We start from the raw sequence: 22,959 nt of genomic DNA, 5'->3' as shown, positions 1-22,959 counted from the left end.
AGAGGTGGTTCATCCGCTTCATTATAGGCTCATGGTGTGCCATGTCGGTTATTTTGACTAATTGTTATAATGGAATCATGATATCAGAGCTTAATTCACACCTGCAAGCCACACGTTTATCCACTTTTGCAGATTTAATTTGCAAAAAGTTTGAACCTAAAGATTTCCCGAAATTAATTGAAACAATTGATTCTATCCAGCGTTCTTCTCTGATGATACAACCAGATCATTATTTTAAAATACCTGCGTCGGTAGAAGAGATACAAAACTTTGAAAGGATTGCATGGTACATGTTGCACACACATCGTGTTGATTTTTTCAGTATCAATTCTTTGCGATGGAGAATCCGTAACGCTACCGTAACCTATACGGGAAATCCATTCCCCTCAAACCATTGCTTCCGATTGTTGTCGTCGCCGCGAGCCGACAAAAAATCGGGGTAACGGTGGGGGGACAGGGAAATTAGGAAAAAGCTGTCAACCTTGAATTACTACGGTATTCTGGTAATGAGTGGGGCAGACATGATTAGCGAGAAATTGTTTGATGGTGCGTTTAAACCTGTTGAGTTGGATGATTTGAAACTTTGTTTTATTTTGTATTTGGGTGGACTGTTATTTGGGTTACTAGTAGTTTGTTACTTTACAGAGTTTAAGCAGGTATTGGTGAGACGATGTAGACAGGTTTTGTTTAGATTTAAATTTTTGCCGTAGTTTAAATTATCACGGATATCGTAAATTTTAGTATAAAAGAATATATGTATATATTGATATCCAACTTAGTAATGAAGTTCTGAATCATTGTGGTAATTTAATAATATGAAATAAAATAAGATAAATGCTCAACCCAATATATTCATATTAAACGTTGTTTCGTAGCCATAAATTTCTGGATCAGCCCTTACATATGTACAAATTTTATTTCACCTTAATTTTATCCCACCTTTCATCTTAAGTAGGCTACGCAGCCAGTGTGACTTTTACCACTTTTAATTGTTAATTTGTTTATGGACGGCTCACTTGTATTACTAGCAGAGTTGAATGCTTGTTGGACATGTGGAACTAATTGAACACCCGCACTCGCCAAAATTCTTATATTTTTCTGCAATAAGAAATTTATTTTAAATGGTGGACAATTCTAAACCATGCTAAATAAAGTTTCCATATCACCTTTAAATAAATCTCATTTTAATAGGTAATAAAATTGTAATGAGTAATTGCGGCTATTACTTGAGCATGATAAACAATTTCCGTTCTCAGTATAGGAAATGACTCTAACTTCCTCCGCCAATGATAAACATTGCAAAAATTGAAGTTTATAAACCAATGCCGTCGCATTAATTATAAAATGACGTATGTGCACACTTAAACCGTGCATTTTATGTGCACTTTAAACTTTAAGTCATTTTAAAATTATGCATCGACAGCATATAAGTCGTTTTAGAATTTGTGCGAAATATTGGATATTTACCACGGCTTTTGCAAATATTCCAATTTAACAACTAAAATCTTCAGCAGCTTCAGTGTATTTTGCTATAGCCTATAGGAAATTATACATACATATATTCCCAAATAAACTCCAGATTAACAACTTTTGAAATTACGACACGCACATTAAAATAAAGCTAATTACTTAATTAAATAGTCACACTGTCAGTTGTTTTCAATAAATGCTTACCATCCATTCCGCGGAACAACAGGAGATGGTATACCAAATTTGTACTTATTCCTAATATCCAACATTTTTATGAGTATTTTTGTCGTTTTATGGACAGATGATTTCAATTGTAATAAAAATTTCAGTATTAAATGGATTACCTGTCTTCTGCAGGCTTTTAAACGGAGTCATCTCAATTTTATAAATGCTTCCCTGCAGGTGGTCTAAATCCAACATGAAGAAAGATTTACTGTTCATTAGTATTATCATCTTTATAACAATTATTCATTGCATCGATTGTCGCCCAAGACGTGATGAAGATTTCGATGAGAGTGGTCAACCACGACGTCGTCTCGTATCAGTAACTGTGCGTGCAGTTATCGAAGCCATGGATGATGTTGGTGGTAAGGGTAAAATTAATTATAATTAATTTCAATTTAATTTCACATATATTATGTTTATAAAGAGGGCACTTTCAATGAGTTCTACATTACCGTGGGGAATCTTATGGACGAGTTGGGCTTTATTGCATGGGGTTGACGAAGATAACGGATGATGAACTTGAACGAGTTGTCTCATTAACAGAATATTATGTCGTTTAGTGACTAGAGAAATTCATATGTGATTAGGGATGCATACATAGATAACGGTAAACTGGTCGAGGTGCTGTTTAGATACAATAGATGTACAATATAAATCTAGCCCTTCAATAAATTGATAAATGTAACACAAAGTTTTCCGTGAAGAAGGAATTAGTAAGAATAGGCATAATGCAAAAATCTTTAAAATTATGGAAAATTTACAATTAAATAAACTTATTTTATGCAACTATGTTTCAGAGAATAAGTTTGCGTATGCAATAATAGGTCGTTTAAACTTACCTTAACCAAGTTGCCTGCTTTCATTGTATTGGGACTAGCAAAGTCATAATCTAAATACCAGCCAAGCGAAAATACTTCCCTCCCACTTAATGTGTAGACATTCTGTTACTTACGGAAGTTTTTTCGCAGTAATTTCGCGTATATTTATTTATTGCTAATTTTCTTAATTGACCCTGACTTAGTATTGTTATCTTCACATTAGAAAGGTATTAACACAAAAGGAGCAGTGCCTATTTGGTAACTAATTTTTGGTAATTATTTTTTGCAGTTCTCCAGCTTTTCCAATTTCTTTCCCTGAGGTTTACTTAAACAAAATGGGGTACAAATTGCTCGTATTCATTTATGCTCCTTCGTTGGTTTGCATTGCTGGTAAAATATTCTACCAACTATTTTATGTAATATTATCTATTATAGCCAATATATATAATACACTTAACAATTATGTACAATGTTTGTTTTTAGATTCTGACTTCTGCTTATCATTTAATTGCCCTGCTAATAGCGAGATGTACGACAAAGTCCAGACATCTGTTATGTAGACCGTTTTATGCTGGCTTTATATATTTATCTCCAGGTCATCGTTGATTCATGATAAGATGATGAATATGATGGTAAGACTGGATGGAGAACAGTGAAGCTGGAAGACAACCCTTGTCCTAGGCACCACTTTATCAAGATGAGAAAACACGATTGACTCCGAAGTGTACCATCATGCCACCGTCTTTGGATGTGCAAATGGAACCTTATAAAGTTAACAATTGCGGCTAGGGCAATGAATACTCCCTTTTGCAACACCATCGAGACCATGAACTTGATGACCGATACCGAGGTAACTCACAACATGACGGTCAAACATTGTTATGAAAATGATTATTTTATCAACGTAGATCCCGCGTTAACTAACAGAGGTTAAGAAGAATCCATGATAGACAGTGTAAATTTAGAGTGGATAATTGGACTCGTTTTGGAGATTTCCTATTTGTTGAACGCTTTGGCTATGATGGCTTGCTAAGTATTTGTTTGCTGCGAGAAGAACCGTTCCAAATGACTTACGATTAATAAAGACTCCGATCCGGAACCATATCAAAGATAGAAACAAGAAGACGAGACTATATGTGGAACGAAGAAGTTTACATTATTATTAAATTTGAAGTATACGAAACCTATTGTTAATTTAAAATTAGATAATATGAGATTTTCTACTCTAACTATGAATTAGTGCAGTTTATATGTTGCATAAGGAGCTTCACCTTGTTTTCTGCCGTCGAATTAATTAGTCAAGTTTACTCAATTAGCAATTGTTTTATAAATTGTTAATTGTATAGAGGACGTGAATCGAGTTTGCTCGACAAAATTTTTTATAATTTGATGATAATGATTTTTATACGGAAATAAGGAATGAAGTACATAATAACAAACAACAAGTAACAAGTGTAATAAATATTTTCAAACTTATTTTTTTGACAGTTTTGTCATACATAATTAAATATATTCATGAATCTGGTTTATCTATGCCAAACTTTTTGTTAACCTTAAAAGAATGTTACATGTATAAATTTAATATGTGAAATGTGACATAAATGCATATCTATATATATGTTTTTTTTTGTAAATATAATTAAAGATTCTCAGGTGGAAAGATTACAAAAATATTTAGCCTATAGCAATGTCACTCGTAGCAGAAAAAAGTCTCTTAAAAGTAGTAATATTTTATGGTTTTACACGCTTTTAGTGTTGGTATGCTATAGGGGAACATAAACAGATGTTGCTTCCTGGAACCTGGAAGCGAGCGTACTAAACCTTTCAGTTTGGGAATCAACCTGGCCAGACTTCAAACTTTAATTCATTTACTCAAAGTTGTGCCGTACTAGTGTTAGTAACCTTTAAAATTAAATGTTATATTTTGTGATAGATGAATTCGACATGCGGTTCATGATTCCGGGTTTCAAGTATTTACAACAAAAGCATGATAGGATTCATAACAGGTAAAAATCACTCTTATTATGCCATAACATTTTTTTAAAGAATGGCAGAAAGTTGCTTTCGTCTGAAGTTATTACATAGTAAATAGGTGAATCAGAAAAAAATAAAGAATTGTCGAGTTTATAGTCTATATATAGACTACAAACTCGACAATTCTTTATTTTTCTTTATTTTTAATAAGTATAGCAAGTATAGCAATTGTTAGAAACATTAATCCGGAACATTTTAAAATTGTTTATGACTAGGGAAACATGTTTTCACTCTTTTCATTAGTATCAGAAATATAGACCTGTTCATTTCTTAGAAAAATGTAGCCTTAATCAGTTTTTAATTTATGACGTTTCTGTAAATTTACTGCTAAAGTAGTCATAATTCTAAGTCACCATAAACACTTAATGAGTCATTAATAATGACCCATGTTATCAATTTGTATGTCAAGCAAAGAGAAGTAAAGTATTAGCAATAAACATCAGACGTAATATATATAATTTAATACATTTAACACAAGCCTCGGATTTACAAGCTTGTGACAATAAAAACATTAAGGAGAAGACGTGTTTGCTGCTATTTTTTAAATTTATTTACAAACATCCCAAATCATAGTTTTTTATTTATTTTGTGATTTCTTGGAACTAACAATTTGTTAGTAACAAAGAATCTAAGGTCTAAAATCTAAACTAATTAAGCATTTTATCCACTCGGAAATGGCAATAATACTAATCATTTATGTAATTATGATTTGATTACGTACAATACGAAAAACTTTAAATTTCGGGTGTGAATTTTTGGGACGTGTGCCTCCTGATTTGATGGCCAAATAATAATGTAATGGTTCTTTCAAAGACTCACGGGATACGGGAAATTAATATTTTCCCTTTTGATTAATTGAATTAAATATAGCAACCTATGTAGCAATAGAATATGATCTAAAAAAGATTCGTAATCAATTATGGCCAACATTGTGTGACAATAAAAACAAGTCTATGCAAATCGAGCATTTACATCTGTATTTTCATTTTGCAGTAATCCTAGAGCTAGTGAACGCAAATATGACTTACCACTTACCAATGGTAAGTTACCACTACTAAAATTCCCCACTTTGTCGTTAAATGTATTATGTCACGTAATCAGTTCTTTTTGATTGTTTTTCTGTCTCCACTACCAGGAAAAGATAATCAATATCAACTAGACCACTTGCATCATCCAAAAGCAATTAATTGTTTGAACGTCACGCAAATCAATCAAATATTGTTATCATTCTGACATAAATAATATTCTGATAGCAAGTTGCTGGTATTGGCTAATTGATTGACAAATATCGTGAATCGGTTTTTCCTGACACTCTCATGAATTATGTACTGTTGCTTTTGCCCTAAGAGTCAGAAAAACCTTCGTCCTTTAAACTTTACCTTATAACTTCAGGTACAGAAATCGCACATTAATGGCTGAGGTATCGCTGGAAAGCTTATCGAATTTTGGATACTCCCTTTGAATTGAAGTGACCTATGCCGTGTTAAAATACAATAAGTTTTCCAGCGAACTCTCAACCATTTAGTATGCGACTTATGTACACCAAATTACAATGTATGTATGTATGTATATTTATTGATATATGGCCTGCAGCCCTCATCAACATGTCACAGAGTTTACATAATTCAAATATTCATTCATAGTAATAAGTCGTAGTAATTAAAAACATCAATCCAAAAGCAAAATAATGATTTAAAAAAGTTTCGATTAGTCCTGTTATCATTATACATTTCAGAAAGGGAGGGAAAATCTTTAACATATGCATACAAATATCTTTCTCTACTGGGAGTGAGGATTCTACATTTTAGTGTTAGGTGATCAATGGTGGCGTCAGATCCTGATGTACAAAATGGACAGCAAGTGTTAAATGTTACTTTTCTGTCCCCAAGTTTTATAGAGTACAGTCCGATTCGTAGTTGCGAGATAATGCTGCAGATTGCAAACGGAAGGTTCATTGTTAAATATGGTTCTGTGATGGCATGCGATGGCGATGGCACCAAATTACAATGAAAGGTTTGTAGTACGCAAATTTGTCTGACTCTTAGAGCAACAGGAACAGTAGTTTGCCAATCAAAATCACCAATGAATTAATTAGCTTACTTTCCTTGTTTGCCAGCTTGTTGATGCTGAATTTTTATGTCTGAAAAGCCTAACCAGCAGACTGATTCATATTCATTTCAGTCCAAGCTTCGATACAATCCTGACATTATTCTCACCAAAAGCTGATTTCGAAGACATTTTTACTTATCAATTTTTAGTCCTATTTTCCGTCTTAAAGTGACACACGTCATTAACAATGTCGTCTTTCTTAACATCCTCACCTCACTCCTATTACCATCAACAGCTAAACAACTTGTTGCAGTTGAAGTATCCACAAAATTACCATCCACAAGGTACTCCACCTCCGCCATTTACGATGGGAAAGACGCCATTTACATCATTGGAGGAATGAATATAGCATCCGGCTCCATTTTAGGCGAGATCGTTAAGTTTACCATTTCCACCGAAGAAGTCCAGCTCGTTGCCTCTGTTCCCACCCCAATGACTGTCGGATCTGCATCTTTTGACGACCGCACAGGTGATATCTACGTCCACCACGCGATGACATATTTCACGCCAACGGACCGAATTTACAGATTTACTCCAAGTACGAACATGGTAGAATTAGTTGGCACTCGAACCATCCCGAATTATAACTGCGCCGCCGTGCCAGGTTACGCAAACCCAGAGGAAATTTTCGTCATTGGAGGAGATCGTAGGACAAACATAGTCATTTTCAACATGGAGAATCACACTATCTCAAAAGTTGGAGATCTAGTTAAGCCCTATTTCTTTGCTGCCGCAGTTGCGGATCATACAGGGTCTGCCATACTTTTTGGCAACGATTACCTAAGTGATGCTTATCCCCCAGCAAGACTGAATTTGACATCCCTCGCCACAACTTACGGTTCGTTTCCCCTGCCCTACTTTGTAGTAAGGCCTGCTGTCGTATGGAATGGGTCGTATGCGTATTTGTTTGGTGGATATAACAACATTTCCGCGGGCCATTACCCTCACAGCATTATTCAAACTGACCCGAACACTTTGACCTATAGTCTCCTTCCTGTGGCTAACTTTCCAGGAAATGATACTGAAGCCTTGCTCCAGCGCTGTTTTCGTGAAGAAACTTAATCGCATTTATTTCTTCGGGGGATTGACGTCCAGGAATGGGGGAGATCTATATCACGATAAAATTTGGTATATTGAACTATCCCCACCAGACGTTACTGCTACGTAAACTGAAACAATTCTGCCATGCTAAATATAATATTCAAGCCCTTTCAAATGTTAGAATTTAAATGGTTAGCATATGTAAAATAGTAATTGGATATTAAAGTATATTACACATGCAATACCCAAGTACAATTTGTTTTATTTTCATACGAAAGTTTGACTAGAAATTGAAGTCATCCTACCTGAGGATATAACCCTGTCACTCACTCGTGTTCCCCATCATGCGCCCAATAATTTATGCAGCTATTTAGTGATTAATTTGCTTTTAACGTTTCAGCGTTCGTATTTCAAAAAGTTTCGGAACTTCGAAAAACGGTATGCGTGCCCTATACCTATATTTGGGAGACGGTAACAAAGTTATTCTACTTCATCCACCTATCTTGTAAGGTTTTGCCACACGACTTGGTTTTCGATAAAATTTAGTGTCTGCGAACATACATATATATATATATGTATCTATATATACTATACCTCTCACATACACATCCAGCTAGTGGACGTACATGGAAAAAATAGAAAAATACGATGCTAGGGAGAACTGGAGAACAGTGAGCATTATTACTAATTATGAATTAGTTATCTCACCGCACAACTACGACCTAATTTTCTGGCCGAATTATTTAATTAGAAAATTCTAACCGGGTTTGACATCTAATTATGCACCGTATGAGACTAAGGATTTTTTTCGGCCCAGGTTATCATGCTTATAATGTAGAATATGAATACATACTAAATTTATTTACTTGTGATGTTAAAACAATTATGTCTTATGGTCCAACTCTATATCTTAGGTAACGAAAGGGGTATCTGCAAATTTAAGGAAGTTTCCATGTTTCTATTTTTCTAAGGTGAGGTAAAAAGTCCATGGTTACAGTTACACCTTAGTATGCATTCACCCCCCCCCCTCTCGAAACCTTGAGCACGCTCTACAGCCAAATGGGTGCGTTTTAGAGATAAACAAGGTCCCAAAAAAAGGAAATCTTAGTGAGGCGTGTGTGAGGTAACAGGAAGACATACAATTTCCAGCAGAACATTTGCATCGCCACTCTGAGAAAAATATACGATGAGTACATTATTTTGCAAACCCATCAGTTGTAATTTAGAACTTCTATACTTATACGTAAAAATATGATTTTATTGGAAATCTTCATATTAATTATTATTAACTGACTTGACTATTTTCAAGATATTTATACATAAGCCAGATAGAAATATAATTCTCTGAGTGGCGATGCAAATGTGCTGCTGGAAATTGAATGTCTTCCTGTTACCTCACACACGCCTCACTAAGATTTCCTTTTTTTGGGACCTTGTTTATTTAATACTTGTCATTGAGTTCTAGATTAAAACTTGTAGTTAAAAACCATGTAGCAGATATTTAGATTTTGTGTATTAAACAACATGTTACTAAATCATGGATGTTGTTATGCAACAACAGTAATGATTTTTTTTCACTATCGCTATATTAATTGAATTTTTTGAAATGACTATTGGAAAAACTTTTTCATTTCTTGACCGATTTTGACCGTTGATAGCTCAAAATTTGCAGAATTACATGATCTAACCCGTGGTAGAAAATTTTTCATAATACCATCTACCAGTAATTTGCAATAAATTTTTAACTGGAGCCGAGAGCAGATTTTTGCCCATAACTCGGGTCAAACTCAATTAATCGCTTAGTCGATTCACAGATCATCTCCAAATCGTGTTGGGATGATATGTACCAAATTTCATTCAAATCGGTTAAGAAATGCCAAAGTTGCCCCTTTTTAAGGGTAGGGTAACTGCATACTTAGTAATTTTTTGTTGCCTGGTATTTGCCTCACTAAGAAAAAATGTCAAGAGACCTAAAAATCAATTATGGACATAATCTAGTGCTATTGAAAGGGATTTTTCGATCCGACCTCCCTGAAAAAAGTTTTAGTGGAGGGGAATTTTTGAAAATGCGATTTTTCTATGAAGGAGATTACCTACATAGCTGGGTAGCTGATTTTATGAAAGACCGTACCCACTTTTTATAGTGGAAAAAAAATTTCAACCCGATTGGTCGAAAAACGACCGAGTTTTCCTTATTACAAAAATTCCCCATTGGTTACCGTATAGTAACCTAATTGCATGATTGTTATTCGCCATGCAATTTCGGTTTAGTATAAATACTTTTACAAAAAAAGGACTCTTAGGTTCGGCATCGCGATAAAAAGAAGAAAACAAGTTTATTGTACGATAACAACGTTGCCGAAATATTAACTATAGTTAGCGAGTCTTGCAGTATTTGCTGAACCGCGGGCCAATGGCGTTCCATGGTTATATTATTTTAGTGCGGAACAGTTTGTTACCGATTTTCTCCTTTATCCATACAACGGTAATTTTCGTATGTATTCATTCCTTTTCCTCCTAAATCAATTTGCTTATCAGGACTCAAGAATCACCAGTAAAACTAAGAATCAAAGCTTAATTTTGAAAATAATATACTTGCACCAACATAATACGCCAATTTAAAATTAAGTTCTTTCTAAGAATCTTTTGAATTCTTATAAACAGTCCTGATCCTGATGTACTTATTACATGCACATAATCAAATATTGGCCATATATTTACGTGTGGAGTATGTGAATGGATAGTACATAAAGTCACTGTCATATTTTATATTTAAATTTTATGAACTCGCCAATAAAATCATACAGGAAGATTTAAAAAATATTTGAATATACATATGTAGCGTCATCTATGTATATAAAAGCAAATATGTCATTAAAAACTATGTAGAGGATTGGCCCGCGGTTCAGCAAATACTGCAAGACTCGCTAACTATAGTTAATATTTCGGCAACGTTGTTATCGTACAATAAACTTGTTTTCTTCTTTTTATCGCGATGCCGAACCTAAGAGTCCTTTTTTTGTAAAAGTATTTATTTCCTAGTTTTTATTCGGGTTTAATTTTTTGACATAACTTCACCAACCAGTGTTAAGTTTTAGCCGGCCAAAGTCATTTTTACCACTGGCCGGTGAAAACTGGCTAAAACTGCTAAAAGTAATCAATTACTAAAAGTGGCTGACTAAAGGTAATGAGAGCCTAAAAATCAGTATGGCTGATCCAGAGTGATTTTTTTTTAAATTTCATTTCATATTCTGTAATTTGAAGCAATCAGGGACCTATATGCCAAATTTCTATGTTCTAGGATAATATTTGAAAAGCGTGGGGGGGGGGGGGTCACCACATAGGGTACCTCCGGTTAAAAATTTTCCAAGTTTCACTCCATATTCTTTCATTAGAAACCATTAATGACCTTGGTACCAAATTTCGGCTTTCTACGACCAATTTAAAATTTTGGTGATAATCCCCTACTTCTGTATGTATGACCCCCACCAGTCAACCGCTGGGCGATTTGGTTCATCTTCGACCCTGGTTTGTACTTTCACCCCATAAAGATATGGTGAAAATTTCAACCCAATCGGATAAATTTAAAGAGAGATATCGTAAGATGGCCAGACATGACGGTCACCTAAGCCCTGTTTCGGTCAAAAAATTAGTAAATATTAAATTTAAAATATAAATTATGAAAAATTTAAAAAAATGAATGATCAAAACCTGAAAAAAAATTGCAAAAAAACTGGGATCCGAGAAAATTCGAACTCGGATCCCATGGGTCTAGCCACCTGCTTTTATTTTAAGTTTTCCTAGTGGCTCACGAGTCGTAATAGGCTAAGTGATTTAGAAAGATAAAGAATATGAAGAACGAATGTTCGTTCCACGAAGAGTGTTGAATCATAAAATTTTGCGCACACAAATTATATAGCCACGTAACGTAATTGGCCCGCGGTTCAGCAAATACTGCCAGACTGGCCAACTATAGTTAATATTTCGGTAAAGTTGTTATCCTACAATAAACTTGTTTTCTTCTTTTTATCGCGATGCCGAACCTAAGAGTCCTTTTTTTGGAAAAGTATTTATTTCTTAGTTTTTATTCGGGTTTAATTTTTTAACATCACTTAACCAACCGGTGTTCCGTTTTAGCCAGCCAAAGTTATTTTGACCAATGGCCGGTGAAAACTGGCTAAACGTGTTCAATGGGCAAAAGTGGCTGGCTAAAAGTGAGCCTAAATTCTACCCTAACAATCTCCAAAACAAATTAAGTCTGAATTGGAGAATTTAAAAAAATCAGTATGGCTGACCCAATAACATATCCCCGTGTGACTTTTTTCTTGATTTCATATCATATTCTTTAATTTGCAGCAATAAGAGATCTATATTCCAAATTCCAAGGTTCTAGGGCAATATATTTAAATCGTTGGGGGTCACTCCATGAGGTACCTCCGGGTGAAAATTTTTCCAAATTCTATTCATATCCCTTCGTTAGATGCCTCTATGCCAAATTTAAGCCTTCTTTGTCAATATTTCAAAATCGGTTCACCGTATAAGGTACCTCTTGGTGAAAATTGTTCAAATTTCCTTTCATTTTCTTTCATTAAATGCTGTTAGTGACCTATGTGCCAAATTTCAAGTTTCCAGGATAGTATTTGCAAATCAGTGGAGGTCACCTCACAGGTGAAATTTTTCACTTTATATTCTTTCATTAGAACATTAGAAGCCATTAATGACCTCTATCCCAATTTCAGCTTTCTACGACCATTCTGAAATTTTTACGATAATACCCCTACCTCTATATGACCCCCACAGGTTAACAGCTATGCCGATTTGGCTTATCTTCGGACCTGGGTCATACTCTCCAATCATATAGATATGGTGAAAATTTCAACCCGACAGGATTAAATTATAGAGAGTTATCGTTAGACGACCAGACATGACGGTCACAAAAGCCCTCCTCGTTCTAAAAATTAGTACATATTAAATTTAAAATTTAAAATTATGAAAAATTTATAAAAAAAGTGATCTAAACGTGAAAAAAAGTTGCAAAAACTTAGATCCGAGGAGATTCGAACTCGGATCCTGTTGGTCTGACCGCCTGTCCCAACACCACTGGACTACCATAACACCACGTGTGAACTTTATTCACTTACGCTATTACTTCTGACAGTACACTGCTGTATAACCGGATAAAATCTTTAATTGGTCTGTCATGTATTCAATAATTATTTTAGGTCAGCATATGTTATAGACGAAAAATAAATCTTATCCAAGAGATTAATTTCTGAAATTATGGTAATTTGAAAGTTTAAATTTTTATCAGACTTTTGAATTTTGAAAACTTCAAAATTCAATTTCTAATAGAAAAACGAATAAATTTCGAAATTTGAAGAAAAAGGAAATTAAGTTAGAGAATGCTGTAACTATTTTGCCTCTTGTCATTTTTCGATTAGACGCATCGTTTTGGCTGAAACTTTGTGAGAGTTTTCCAGCACCAACGCTGAATGCATATCTTATGCTTCGCAGGGCCCCACTTGAGCATATTCACATATGCTTTTTGAGACGGGGCCCCGCTTTCCGGGTTTGCCTCACCTAAGAAAAAAAAAACTGTGGCATTTACAAATTTAATTCTTAAAATGAGTAGGGACTTCCTACTAGGGAGACAAAATTTTATCCATATATTAATACATCCTGATAAATTATGGGTTTTGTAAACCAGATTTATTTTTATAGAGAAAAAGAATAAAATAAAATATAACTTGAAAAAGTAAAAAATCTAAGGTGAGGCAAATGCACTTAAAAGTATAAAACAAGCCCCCCTCACCCCTTAACATTACGTCGCCTGGGCTGATGATAACTTTTAATTAAACTGTTCTGATCCATCGTGAAAAAAGTCTTTATTTACAAAATTAATATTTATTTGAAATAGATATGATATGTACGTAGTGTGGAAATTGAATTATTCCACAGTAAGCAAATTCTGTTAAATTTAAAAAACAGACAGTTTCGGAAACACCATCCAGAAATCTCTGTTTTAAAATGAAATATTGTCAATTTAATGTAACTATTTAAAATTTGAATAAATTAGAAATTATTCAGCATAATTAACAAGGCGCAGCTAATAGCCATTGGTTATTATGATCATAACGAGTTCTTTGTGATCATCAGCCCAGGCTAGGTAATGTTAAGGGGTGCGGGGGGCTTGTTTTATACTTTTAAGTGCATTTGCCTCACCTTAGATTTTTTACTTTTTCAAGTTATATTTTATAATAATAATGTTCTTATTGGCAAACATTTTTCAGTGCATTTAATTTTGTTCACTAAAACGGTTGTAAATAAATGTTTATCATAAGTATGCAAAATGTAAAATCGGAATATTTATAAATTCCCACTATAAATTTTCCCAAATTCTCTTGGGAAATTATGAATTTACATTTACATAAATAAGTATGCACGCAAATTACTTAAGTAAACTCTATAATTTTAAATAATAGGAAAAATACAATTTTACGTAGGCATGCATTCCATCCTTACTAAATATTGTTTGCTCATAAATTTAGATCACGATTCATTACAGAAATAAATAAAATATTGCGTGAAGAACAGAATTATCCATTTATGTAAGCATCGTGAAATGTAGGTTACATAAATATATTTATTTAAATATATTTATGCGAAATTGTAGGTTTTACCCACCATTTCTCGGAACATCATATTTGGTAAAACTATTTCTCGGAGGTATTAAGTGTGGTAATAGGATTCTACAGTTGATTCCACTGAAATGTAATCTACCTATTTAATATGGTTTATGTATTTATACATATTCATGAAGTAATAGGTTGCCTTTATAGGTTTCTTACAAATAACGTTTTTTATTTGGTGCTACCGAATTTTCGAGATAGAAGTCCAAAATATCGCTTCGGCAATTGATTCAGAGATCTATCGTCGTGCTTAAATATCACAAGTACGAATGCGTTCTAATTTGCCGTCCTGAAATAAGACTCTAAACAGGTATGAAATTTTCGAAATTTAATTTCAAATTCAGTTTTAAAATGTATTTACCTGTTTCTCGTTTTTGTCAATCCTATACTCTCAATTTTAGATTATTCGTTCGCCCTTGTTCCTCCTGTCAGAGATCATCCACTACTAGCCAACAGGGTACTATTTGTTTTGTTTTTGCCTCGCCAGTTTCGATATTTTGGATAATTAGAGATGGTTCATGTCGTAAATTGAGAAATTTTGGTATCAACATGTATAGAAGCTGATCATGTCGCTCAGCCAATAATCATATTTAAATCCATATGTAATTATTGTTTTGCAGACTTGTCAGAGAAAAGTGTATGAACTAGTTACTAACTAGTGGAAAAATTCGTATCGGAAAGCTAATTTGACTTTGATTTAGTGACCACAAAAATGTAGTACATTCGATAAAGTTGACTCAGATTGGCCCAAGGACATAAATACATTTAAATACATTAATCTCAACCTGCATTGGCAAAGTTTCGAAATATTTCTAATTACTTTCAACGCGTCTTAACTATTCTGTCAAATTTAATTATGCCGCCGCAGAATTGGATAATCCTCATTTTCCTAACCCTTTCCAGATTGTCCTTTGCCATTTCTACCATTTGGACTGGTCTCTTTTTCGATACAGATCTCACCTTCCTCTATACCCCCACTTGTCGCAAAGTAATGGACTTGGAAACCGATTTTCAATACTTTCACGACGTACTGGACAATAACCCCTACTCACCTCGGCGTAACGCTATCCTTTGTCAATCAACGTCAAGAAGATTTTGTTTCTATCCCGCCCCCGTAAGAGTTTCCTTTAAAGCATACTCCAATCGTGACAGGGAGAAATCGGCGCGTTCCCAGGCCATCTTTGTTCAATTTGTACGACACCAGATAAATCCAGCGGCTATCGGGAATTTGAATGAGTGTCGAAACTTGATTTATATCTTGACCTCCACAATTCGCCCTCACTATATCTTTGGCCAAATTGATCGCCACCGGTACCTGTCCGACTTTACAATCATCACTAGCACCATAGTGACAACGAAATTGATACTCTTCGAGGAGAGCGCCCCGACATCCCTCCTGATCCCTTGCTTGACATGCAATCAGTTCAGCGGCGCACCATTAGATGGAATCTCACTCCCTGAAATTCGGCAAGCTTGGGACGCCCAGAATCGCGATATGCACAACTATATGGGTATCCTGAATTTACAGAGTCTAAACGCAACTTGTGGCCTAGCCCATAAGGGATTTGCCAATTTACAATTTCCAGACTTCTGTCCAATTGCAGTGATTGCGAACAAGTATAATTTGACCCTGATAGGAAATGTGGATTACTCATGGTATATCAAATTAGGTAGACATGGTTATGGCAATGTATTTTATCTCAGTGATAACGACACCGGTCCAGCCTACACAGTTTATGAGGTTATTCTGGACGAAATTAACTTTGTAACGGTTACCGACTATCCCGCTGTGGCAAGCGGGGTGGAAAGTTTCGTTTCCCCTTTCGACCGTTCGACATGGACCTTCACCTTGATGAGCGTGCTTTTAGTTGGTGGATTTTTTACCTGGCTAGGGCTCCGAGAGGGATTCCGAGACAGTTCGATACCCTTAATTGCTACCATAGCGGTAGACCGGCTGATTGTGGTCACCTCCATTTTTCTCGGCCAAGTCGGCGACAGTAGTGGAAAGTCGTATCGTAGCGGGACAGCTGCCTTAATGTTGGTCGTCATATGGCTTTTTGGGAACCTCGTCCTCATGGCTAACGTCTACCAGGGCTCAATATATTCATGTTTAGCGGTTTTCTACCCCACACAAACTCCTACCGGGGTGACCGACCTGCTCAACTGGGACGTTCCGATATTGGAAATGTTTGCTTATTACAATCTAAAGACGGGGGTGACGAAATCGATCCTGCTGGACTTCATTATTCCAGAATTAATAGCTACTGGAGAGGCGAGTCCAAAATTTGTACAATTTTTGAACAAATTTAAGGCAAAGGTGCTCCTTGGGAGTGACCCATCCGTGCAGACTATGGCGAGCAACATGATCACAGGAAATGGTACCCAAAAGCAAATGCTCGTTGTAATGTTTAGTAACAACGACAAGGAATTTTTCGTTAATCGAATTAGAATTGTGTGGGACCGCTATATCGTCAGGAACAAGGGTGGATCCCCGTTCAGTATGACTCGTTTCTTACTAGGAAATACAAATTTGTTGTCCCCATACGTTGCCAAGGAATTCGGACGCATGCGCGATACTGGTTTGAATGGGATGTGGAACAGGGTGTTAACGATTAGTAAGTCTCTACGCAACACGGGCGATTACACACGTGACCAATATTTTCAATTGGTTCAAAGCTGTTTTGGAAATCAGAGAGAGCCAGTGACCTTCCATGAATCCATGCCCGTCTCATTGGAATTGATCAAGCCTATTTTTGCCATTTGTGCAGTGCTCGTGGGGATGGAAATAGTGGTATTCGTGGTAGAAAATAGGAGAAATGTTGTTGACAGGATGAGTTGGAGTTATTGGTACATAAAGTACCATTCTGGTTGTTAGAAGGATTTGAAGTAGTATGTACGGAGAGTTTTTCCCGAACTCCGGGAGGTTGTTCTGCAATTTAAATTATACTAGGTTAATTTTTTCAAATTAGGCACTGGAAAACCTTCAAACTATCTGCTGCTTTTCGCAAGCCAATGGCACTGTAAATGTGTTTACGCTTAAACAGATTTAACGTTTATTAGCCAATTTACTTATTTGATGCGCTGCTTGCTTTTATAGAACATAAATAAGAGCCATACACTGTATGTTTGGTGAACTAATAAATTTGCCGATATAGCCGAATGCATTACAAAGTATGTATCTACCTATTAATTAATTTAGTAAGGATAATAAGTACTTCTGTCCTTCGCATCGGCCTTTAAACAAGACGTCTAAACAACATCTAAACAAGACGTATTATTTGCATACAATTTTTATTGCCTAACTTTAAACGAACGCCATTTTCCAATCTGGTAAAAACCATGAAGATATACGTGATACTCTAAATTGGGATGTGTATTACCTTCGCCTCAACTAAAGTCCATCGACGTATGCCCAGTATTTTATGACGATGATTAGTGTAAGTCACTCAGAAAATAACCATAAATGACCATAATTTCATTTAAAAAAGCTTAAATTTCCTAGATTTCGAAAACAACTGCAATTTGAAATGTACCACTTTGTGAGTGTCATGCTTTAGCCTGAAACATGACGGAAAACACCAGAAACTTCCAGGTGCTTTCCGTATGGTTGGTGGTCGCCTAAGGTTCACAGGTGCGGAGATAAGGTGTGTTTCTGAAAAGCAGGTAGGATGCAAGTTATGGTGCTGTTCTGTCGAGTAAGGCGTTGTCGTAGAGAAAATTATCCCTTCCGGTATTTAAGTATTTATTATGAAGTATTAATTGTGAAGTTAAAGTTCATGATTTGGTCATGAACTGGTTACAACTTTAATGGAATCATGATTAATAGTATTTACATGATTTAAATTAATTTTTTTTAATCATTATCAGCCATGCATTAACAAAAAGTTCTCTAATTTTTTACAATAATTAAATCCAAGCTTTGGACTACATTTCAAGAGTGTGTATCCAGATATGTCCACGCAACCTGGAAAAATCACGGAACTTTTTCCCACAGAAATAACAAGAGTACTTTTTCTCACAAGGATCGTGTCTTTGCAAATGCCTTTGGAAATTGCATCTCGAATGGGACTTGTACTCGCAAAGGTTACAGGAGTGAAGGGGGGTTTCACGCGATGGGTGTTTCGAATCCACGTGTCGTCCGAGATGATTTCTCGTTGGGAATTTCATGTCACAATTTTTGCAAGAATAATTTTTCACATTGTCGTGTACATTCCGGATGTGGTCATTTAGGTTTCGTTTGCTTATCAATATCCGATCACAGAGGTGACACCGGTGCACTTCTCGTTGAGATCTCTCCATATGTACTCGCTGAAAAAATAACAAGGTGTTTTAAAATATAAATGTAATTGTATGTATCTAGCGGCATAAAATTCTCTAAGAAAATAATGGCGTGTGGACATAATTGATGAGAATTATTTGTAAATCATCTAATAAGATTATATGATTTTCTTATTCAGTATATATTTAAGTTGCGTTCAAAATACGCTCAGTAATTTTTAAAAAGTCAAAAAACGTGATAAAACGAATCTGGTTATCAAAAAATTAAAAATACTCGTTTTTATAATTGCTACATTGCAACCAATTTCTTTTACGTATAAATGGATATATAAAATTATATCATAAAATCATTAGTATTTATGAAATTTTTTTGTGGTTATCTTAAAACGACCACTACAGCAATTAAATAGGTCAAAACTTTAAGAAAAAGTGTGTATACATGTATTACCAGAATCTCTGTATTTTTTACCGTGGAATTTTTTGGTATTTTAAGTTTCCATTTATAATAATTCTTTAATTTTACCTGATGGCTTTTAAAATTGCTAGTTTGCGCGAACCTTCTCCCACAGGTTAAACACTTGTAAGGCTTCTCCGTCGTGTGGAACGCTATGTGGCTGTTAAGATGTGCTTTCATTTTGAATTCTTTCCCGCAAAGAGTACACGGAAATTTGGTGGGATTCTCGTTATGTTCCCTTCTCACATGATCCGTAATTGCGATTTTATCAAAATAGGTTTTATCACAAGGTGGAGACGGGCACGGAATGCGGGGCCTTGTCGTCGAGCTGTGAAACTTCTTATGGTGCGCTTGTAAAGTATTCTTGGTTGAAAGTGTCTTGTGACAAATATTACAAGAGATTGGGGCTTTGTTGCTATGGCAATTTGCCATGTGAATTTTTAATCTTTTTTGATTCTTGTATGGTTTCGCGCATTTCTAAGAATAATTAAACGGTAATCAACATTTTGATAATTTTAAAAGTTCTGCATTAAATTATCTGAGATAACTCACCTCGCAATTTACTGCAGCCCCGGTATCATGCGTGATAAGGTGCTGAGCAAGACCCGCCTTCCTTTTAAAAACTTTGGAGCAGTGCTCACATTTGAAGTCAATTTTTCTCTCGACGGTCTCCATTCTATTGTAAAATCAATGAAAATTAAAACAAATATACTTTCAATTAAACTAAGCAGTCGAACTTGGGTTTATTTTCCAGATGTTCTCCAGACTTACAATTTGAGCGGAATATCACTCGCACAAGGATATGCTGGACGTGGGCAATATGTGGAGTTGAGTGCAACATGCTAAGGTACCACTTCAAAGGGCCCCTCTCAAAAGGGTTGAGTAAAAACGCATTCCTCGTATCCCAACTGTGGTCTAAATATGGTATGTATGAATGCACTCATATGTATGTAGAGTAAAACGTTGCATTCCCTCTACAAAAAAGGTGGTTTCATGACATGGGTAAGACGACGAGACCCTGTTTCTGTTTGCATGGGAAAGAAAAAAAATCATATTATTCCACCCACAATAAATAAATGAAGGATTTATTCATAGCATTTCTAGAACACAGTGCGGGAAGGAATTCATGCCTTTTCCTAGGATTGGTTCGTACTGGGTCAACGTGCTTGATGCGTGGTTATTTCAAGAATATGGGGCCTTTTCCAATATTAACTTAACTCTACATACTTCCAGATATTCGTCAGTTACCTATTTCGCTCATACTTCTTAGTTGACAAAATACTACGTTGTTTATACAAATTTCAAAAGTTTAGAAAAGATACCGTACCCCAAATATATTTTGTACATATAATAATTAGTTTTTTTCAAAAATGTTGACAAACTCAAATGTTATGTTCAAGTGCCATCGATGCTCCAAAGTTTTTAAAACGGAGGCATCTCTTCTCAAGCACCTTATCACGCATGATCATAAGGCTGCAGTAAAATGTGCGGTAAGTCAATATACATCATTTTTGAATTACTCCATATTTTTACAAATCGGATATTCCGTGGCATAATTAGAATTGTGCATTAACATAGAGATTTCTTGTCTGTAATAATTATCAGATTTGCCAAAAACAGTACAAGGATCGCTATGGTTTGGAATATCACATGGCAAATTTTCACAACAATGGACCTCGAGTTTCTTGCAATATTTGTCATAAATCGTTTACAACAAAAACTAATTTGCAAGCGCACCGCAAAACGGTCCACAGCTCGACGACAAGACCTCGCTTTCCGTGCACTTTTCCGGGATGTGATAAAACTTATCTTGAAAAAAAGGCAGTCGCAGCGCATTTTAGAAGTGAGCATAACGAGAATGGTTGCAATAATAAGCAACCACCAACCACGATCCATGCAACCTCTTCTAGACAATATTCCTTGCAACGGAATATCCGTTGTAAAATTGCAAAATCAGCTCCAAATTAATTGAACGGTATTTATGTAAACTTAATAAGTTTACATTTTATTGATGATAAGTTTAACTTATCATCAATAAAATGTATTTCACAGCACGCAAATAAATAAAACTGAGAATCCTTAATGAACAGACATTTAAAATTGGTAAATTTATCATGTGTGGAGGACGTGAGGAAATATGCCAACCGAAAGAAAAATTAATATAATTTTTCAAACTTATTTGAACGTCTTTTATTTATACCCCTTAATCCAACGCCACAATTTTACATAAATGCTAAATTAACATTGTTAATTAAAATTGCTCAACTTCCAATTTAATTTTTACATCATTATCACATTTAGTATTTGAAACATTAGAAACTAAATTTTCAACCGGCAGGATTCCATCCTTTGTGTCTTGATCAGGCTCCAGTTTGATCGTTCGTCCTTCATCGAATTCGTCCACAATTAGCTCAGTCTTAACTCGGACGAGATTTTCTGCATAAAATTTATCCTGTGACCCATGCCTGCCCCTCAGATGGTCAATAAGGTCGAACTGACACTCAAATTTTTCCCCACAGAGGACACACTTCCCATCCCATGTGGCGTGGATTTTTTTGATATGTGTGTCCCATTCGAACGTCGAGTCGAACGATCTACGACACGTGTCCACTGGACAAGTCAGCAATTCCAGCCTAAAATAGGTGTGTATAAAAATTATAATTTGCAATATAGGATTTTTTTTAATTTGAACATTCATTTTGCGGAAAGAGGGCAAAAATCATCAAGAATTCGACTCTTACCTTGGGGGACGGTTACTACTCAACGCTCTTGTGTCACCGTGTGATTCAGGCGGTTTATTCCAAGTTTCAAGTTTAGGCGGATTACTCCGAGGACCATATTTACGACCAAGTCTAGATTTTGCGCATCTAAATATTTTTTTAAACCTTATCATAAATTATAAATTCGCCAATTAATCACCTTACCTGTCAAACCGTTCGTGTTCTTGTAGTTCATCATTTCTTGCAAAAGTAATGCGACACTTGACACAGGTTTTCGTCTCTTGAGGTAAACAATCAGGTTTTGTCTCGTCTGGAACTTTACTGCAGCTAATGACATCAAAAAATAATAATCACCTCCCCCTTAAGTCGATTATTCATTATCTATTTCTCACATTTTCATAGAGATGTGTTTCCGGAAGTAGCACGGCCTGCTAAACGTGGCGTCGCAGGTGGGACATTGAATCCTGTTGTTGAGCCAGTCGTAATGCATTTTCCTATGGTCCTTATAAATTCCTAAAGTTCGGCACTTGAGGAAACAAATTTCGCAGCGACGTCCCCTTGAAATGGGAATTCCCGGTGTGTGAGATTTGACAGGGTGGAGGTCGTCGCCTAAGCAAATTATAAATTATCTATAGGTCAAGGTGTTGCGAAAGGCTCATATTAAAAGATTGATAAGAATTTACCGGAATTCTCCATGATGTGACGGGAATCAGTCAATTACTTCCCACCACTCGAGATTTGGCAAAAATTTGGCAACGAAATTCTATAAAATCAAATTGTAATCAAAATTAAGGACCAATGTACATATTACTAAATAAATTCAATTTCCAATTAGAGTTAAAAATAAGTTTCACCCACCACTTTGAAAGAAATATTCATTAATTTTGCAACCTGGTTCAGGACACGTGCCAATTTAGTAAATAATGGAACTAATAAAGTTTAGGTGTGTAATTATTTTGCAGCACATTCAACCACGGTTAATTCTAAATAATGGAGATTAATTCCAGTACAAAATTAAGAATAATTGTCACCAAAGAAATTAAATCAAATAATTTGATTTGATTTATTGTTGTCACTTCAGTCCAGCTGGAGTGAGTTTTTTCCAAGTGTTGCCCATGGAA

The 22,959-nt window shown here is 35.3% G+C and overlaps 2 protein-coding genes across 3 annotated transcripts; both read right to left on the bottom strand.

The window, feature by feature from the left end:
- Window positions 1–18,136: 18,136 nt before the first annotated feature.
- Window positions 18,137–21,090, bottom strand: LOC110860260 (gastrula zinc finger protein XlCGF7.1). The gene is made up of 3 exons (XM_022109315.2): window positions 19,671–21,090; window positions 19,188–19,595; window positions 18,137–18,694 (listed from the first exon to the last, which is right to left on the bottom strand). Exons 1-3 carry the CDS (start codon window positions 19,791–19,793, stop codon window positions 18,311–18,313), a joined length of 915 nt encoding a protein of 304 aa, XP_021965007.2. The 5' UTR covers window positions 19,794–21,090; the 3' UTR covers window positions 18,137–18,310.
- Window positions 21,091–21,283: 193 nt separating this feature from the next.
- LOC110860259 lies at window positions 21,284–22,958 on the bottom strand. 2 transcript variants are annotated; one of them, XM_022109312.2, is made up of 6 exons: window positions 22,697–22,958; window positions 22,522–22,601; window positions 22,231–22,447; window positions 22,043–22,165; window positions 21,860–21,985; window positions 21,284–21,751 (listed from the first exon to the last, which is right to left on the bottom strand). In XM_022109312.2, exons 2-6 carry the CDS (start codon window positions 22,532–22,534, stop codon window positions 21,370–21,372), a joined length of 861 nt encoding a protein of 286 aa, XP_021965004.2. In that variant the 5' UTR covers window positions 22,535–22,601; window positions 22,697–22,958; the 3' UTR covers window positions 21,284–21,369. The 2 variants fall into 2 exon arrangements, with proteins under 2 accessions (XP_021965004.2, XP_021965005.2); XM_022109313.2 differs by having other exon boundaries at window positions 21,860–21,970.
- Between the last annotated feature and the right edge of the window lies 1 nt (window position 22,959).

The sequence above is a fragment of the Folsomia candida genome, unplaced genomic scaffold (assembly GCF_002217175.1).
Source record: "Folsomia candida strain VU population unplaced genomic scaffold, ASM221717v1 Fcan01_Sc030, whole genome shotgun sequence".
NCBI classification, from domain to species: domain Eukaryota; kingdom Metazoa; phylum Arthropoda; class Collembola; order Entomobryomorpha; family Isotomidae; genus Folsomia; species Folsomia candida.
Note: the sequence above shows the minus strand (reverse complement) of the source record. Positions and strands in the feature narration are given on the sequence as shown.

Excerpts from the sequence above, each read along its gene's own strand:
- LOC110860260 (XM_022109315.2), bottom strand. The coding sequence starts at position 19,793 with ATGGAGACCGTCGAGAGAAAAATTGACTTCAAATGTGAGCACTGCTCC. Across the intron at positions 19,596-19,670 it reads GGGCTGCAGTAAATTGCGAG|AAATGCGCGAAACCATACAA; the intron begins GTGAGTTATCTC and ends AATTATTCTTAG. Across the intron at positions 18,695-19,187 it reads GCAATTTTAAAAGCCATCAG|CGAGTACATATGGAGAGATC; the intron begins GTAAAATTAAAG and ends TTATTTTTTCAG.
- LOC110860259 (XM_022109312.2), bottom strand. Across the intron at positions 21,986-22,042 it reads GAACACGAACGGTTTGACAG|ATGCGCAAAATCTAGACTTG; the intron begins GTAAGGTGATTA and ends AAAAATATTTAG. Across the intron at positions 21,752-21,859 it reads AGTAGTAACCGTCCCCCAAG|GCTGGAATTGCTGACTTGTC; the intron begins GTAAGAGTCGAA and ends CACCTATTTTAG.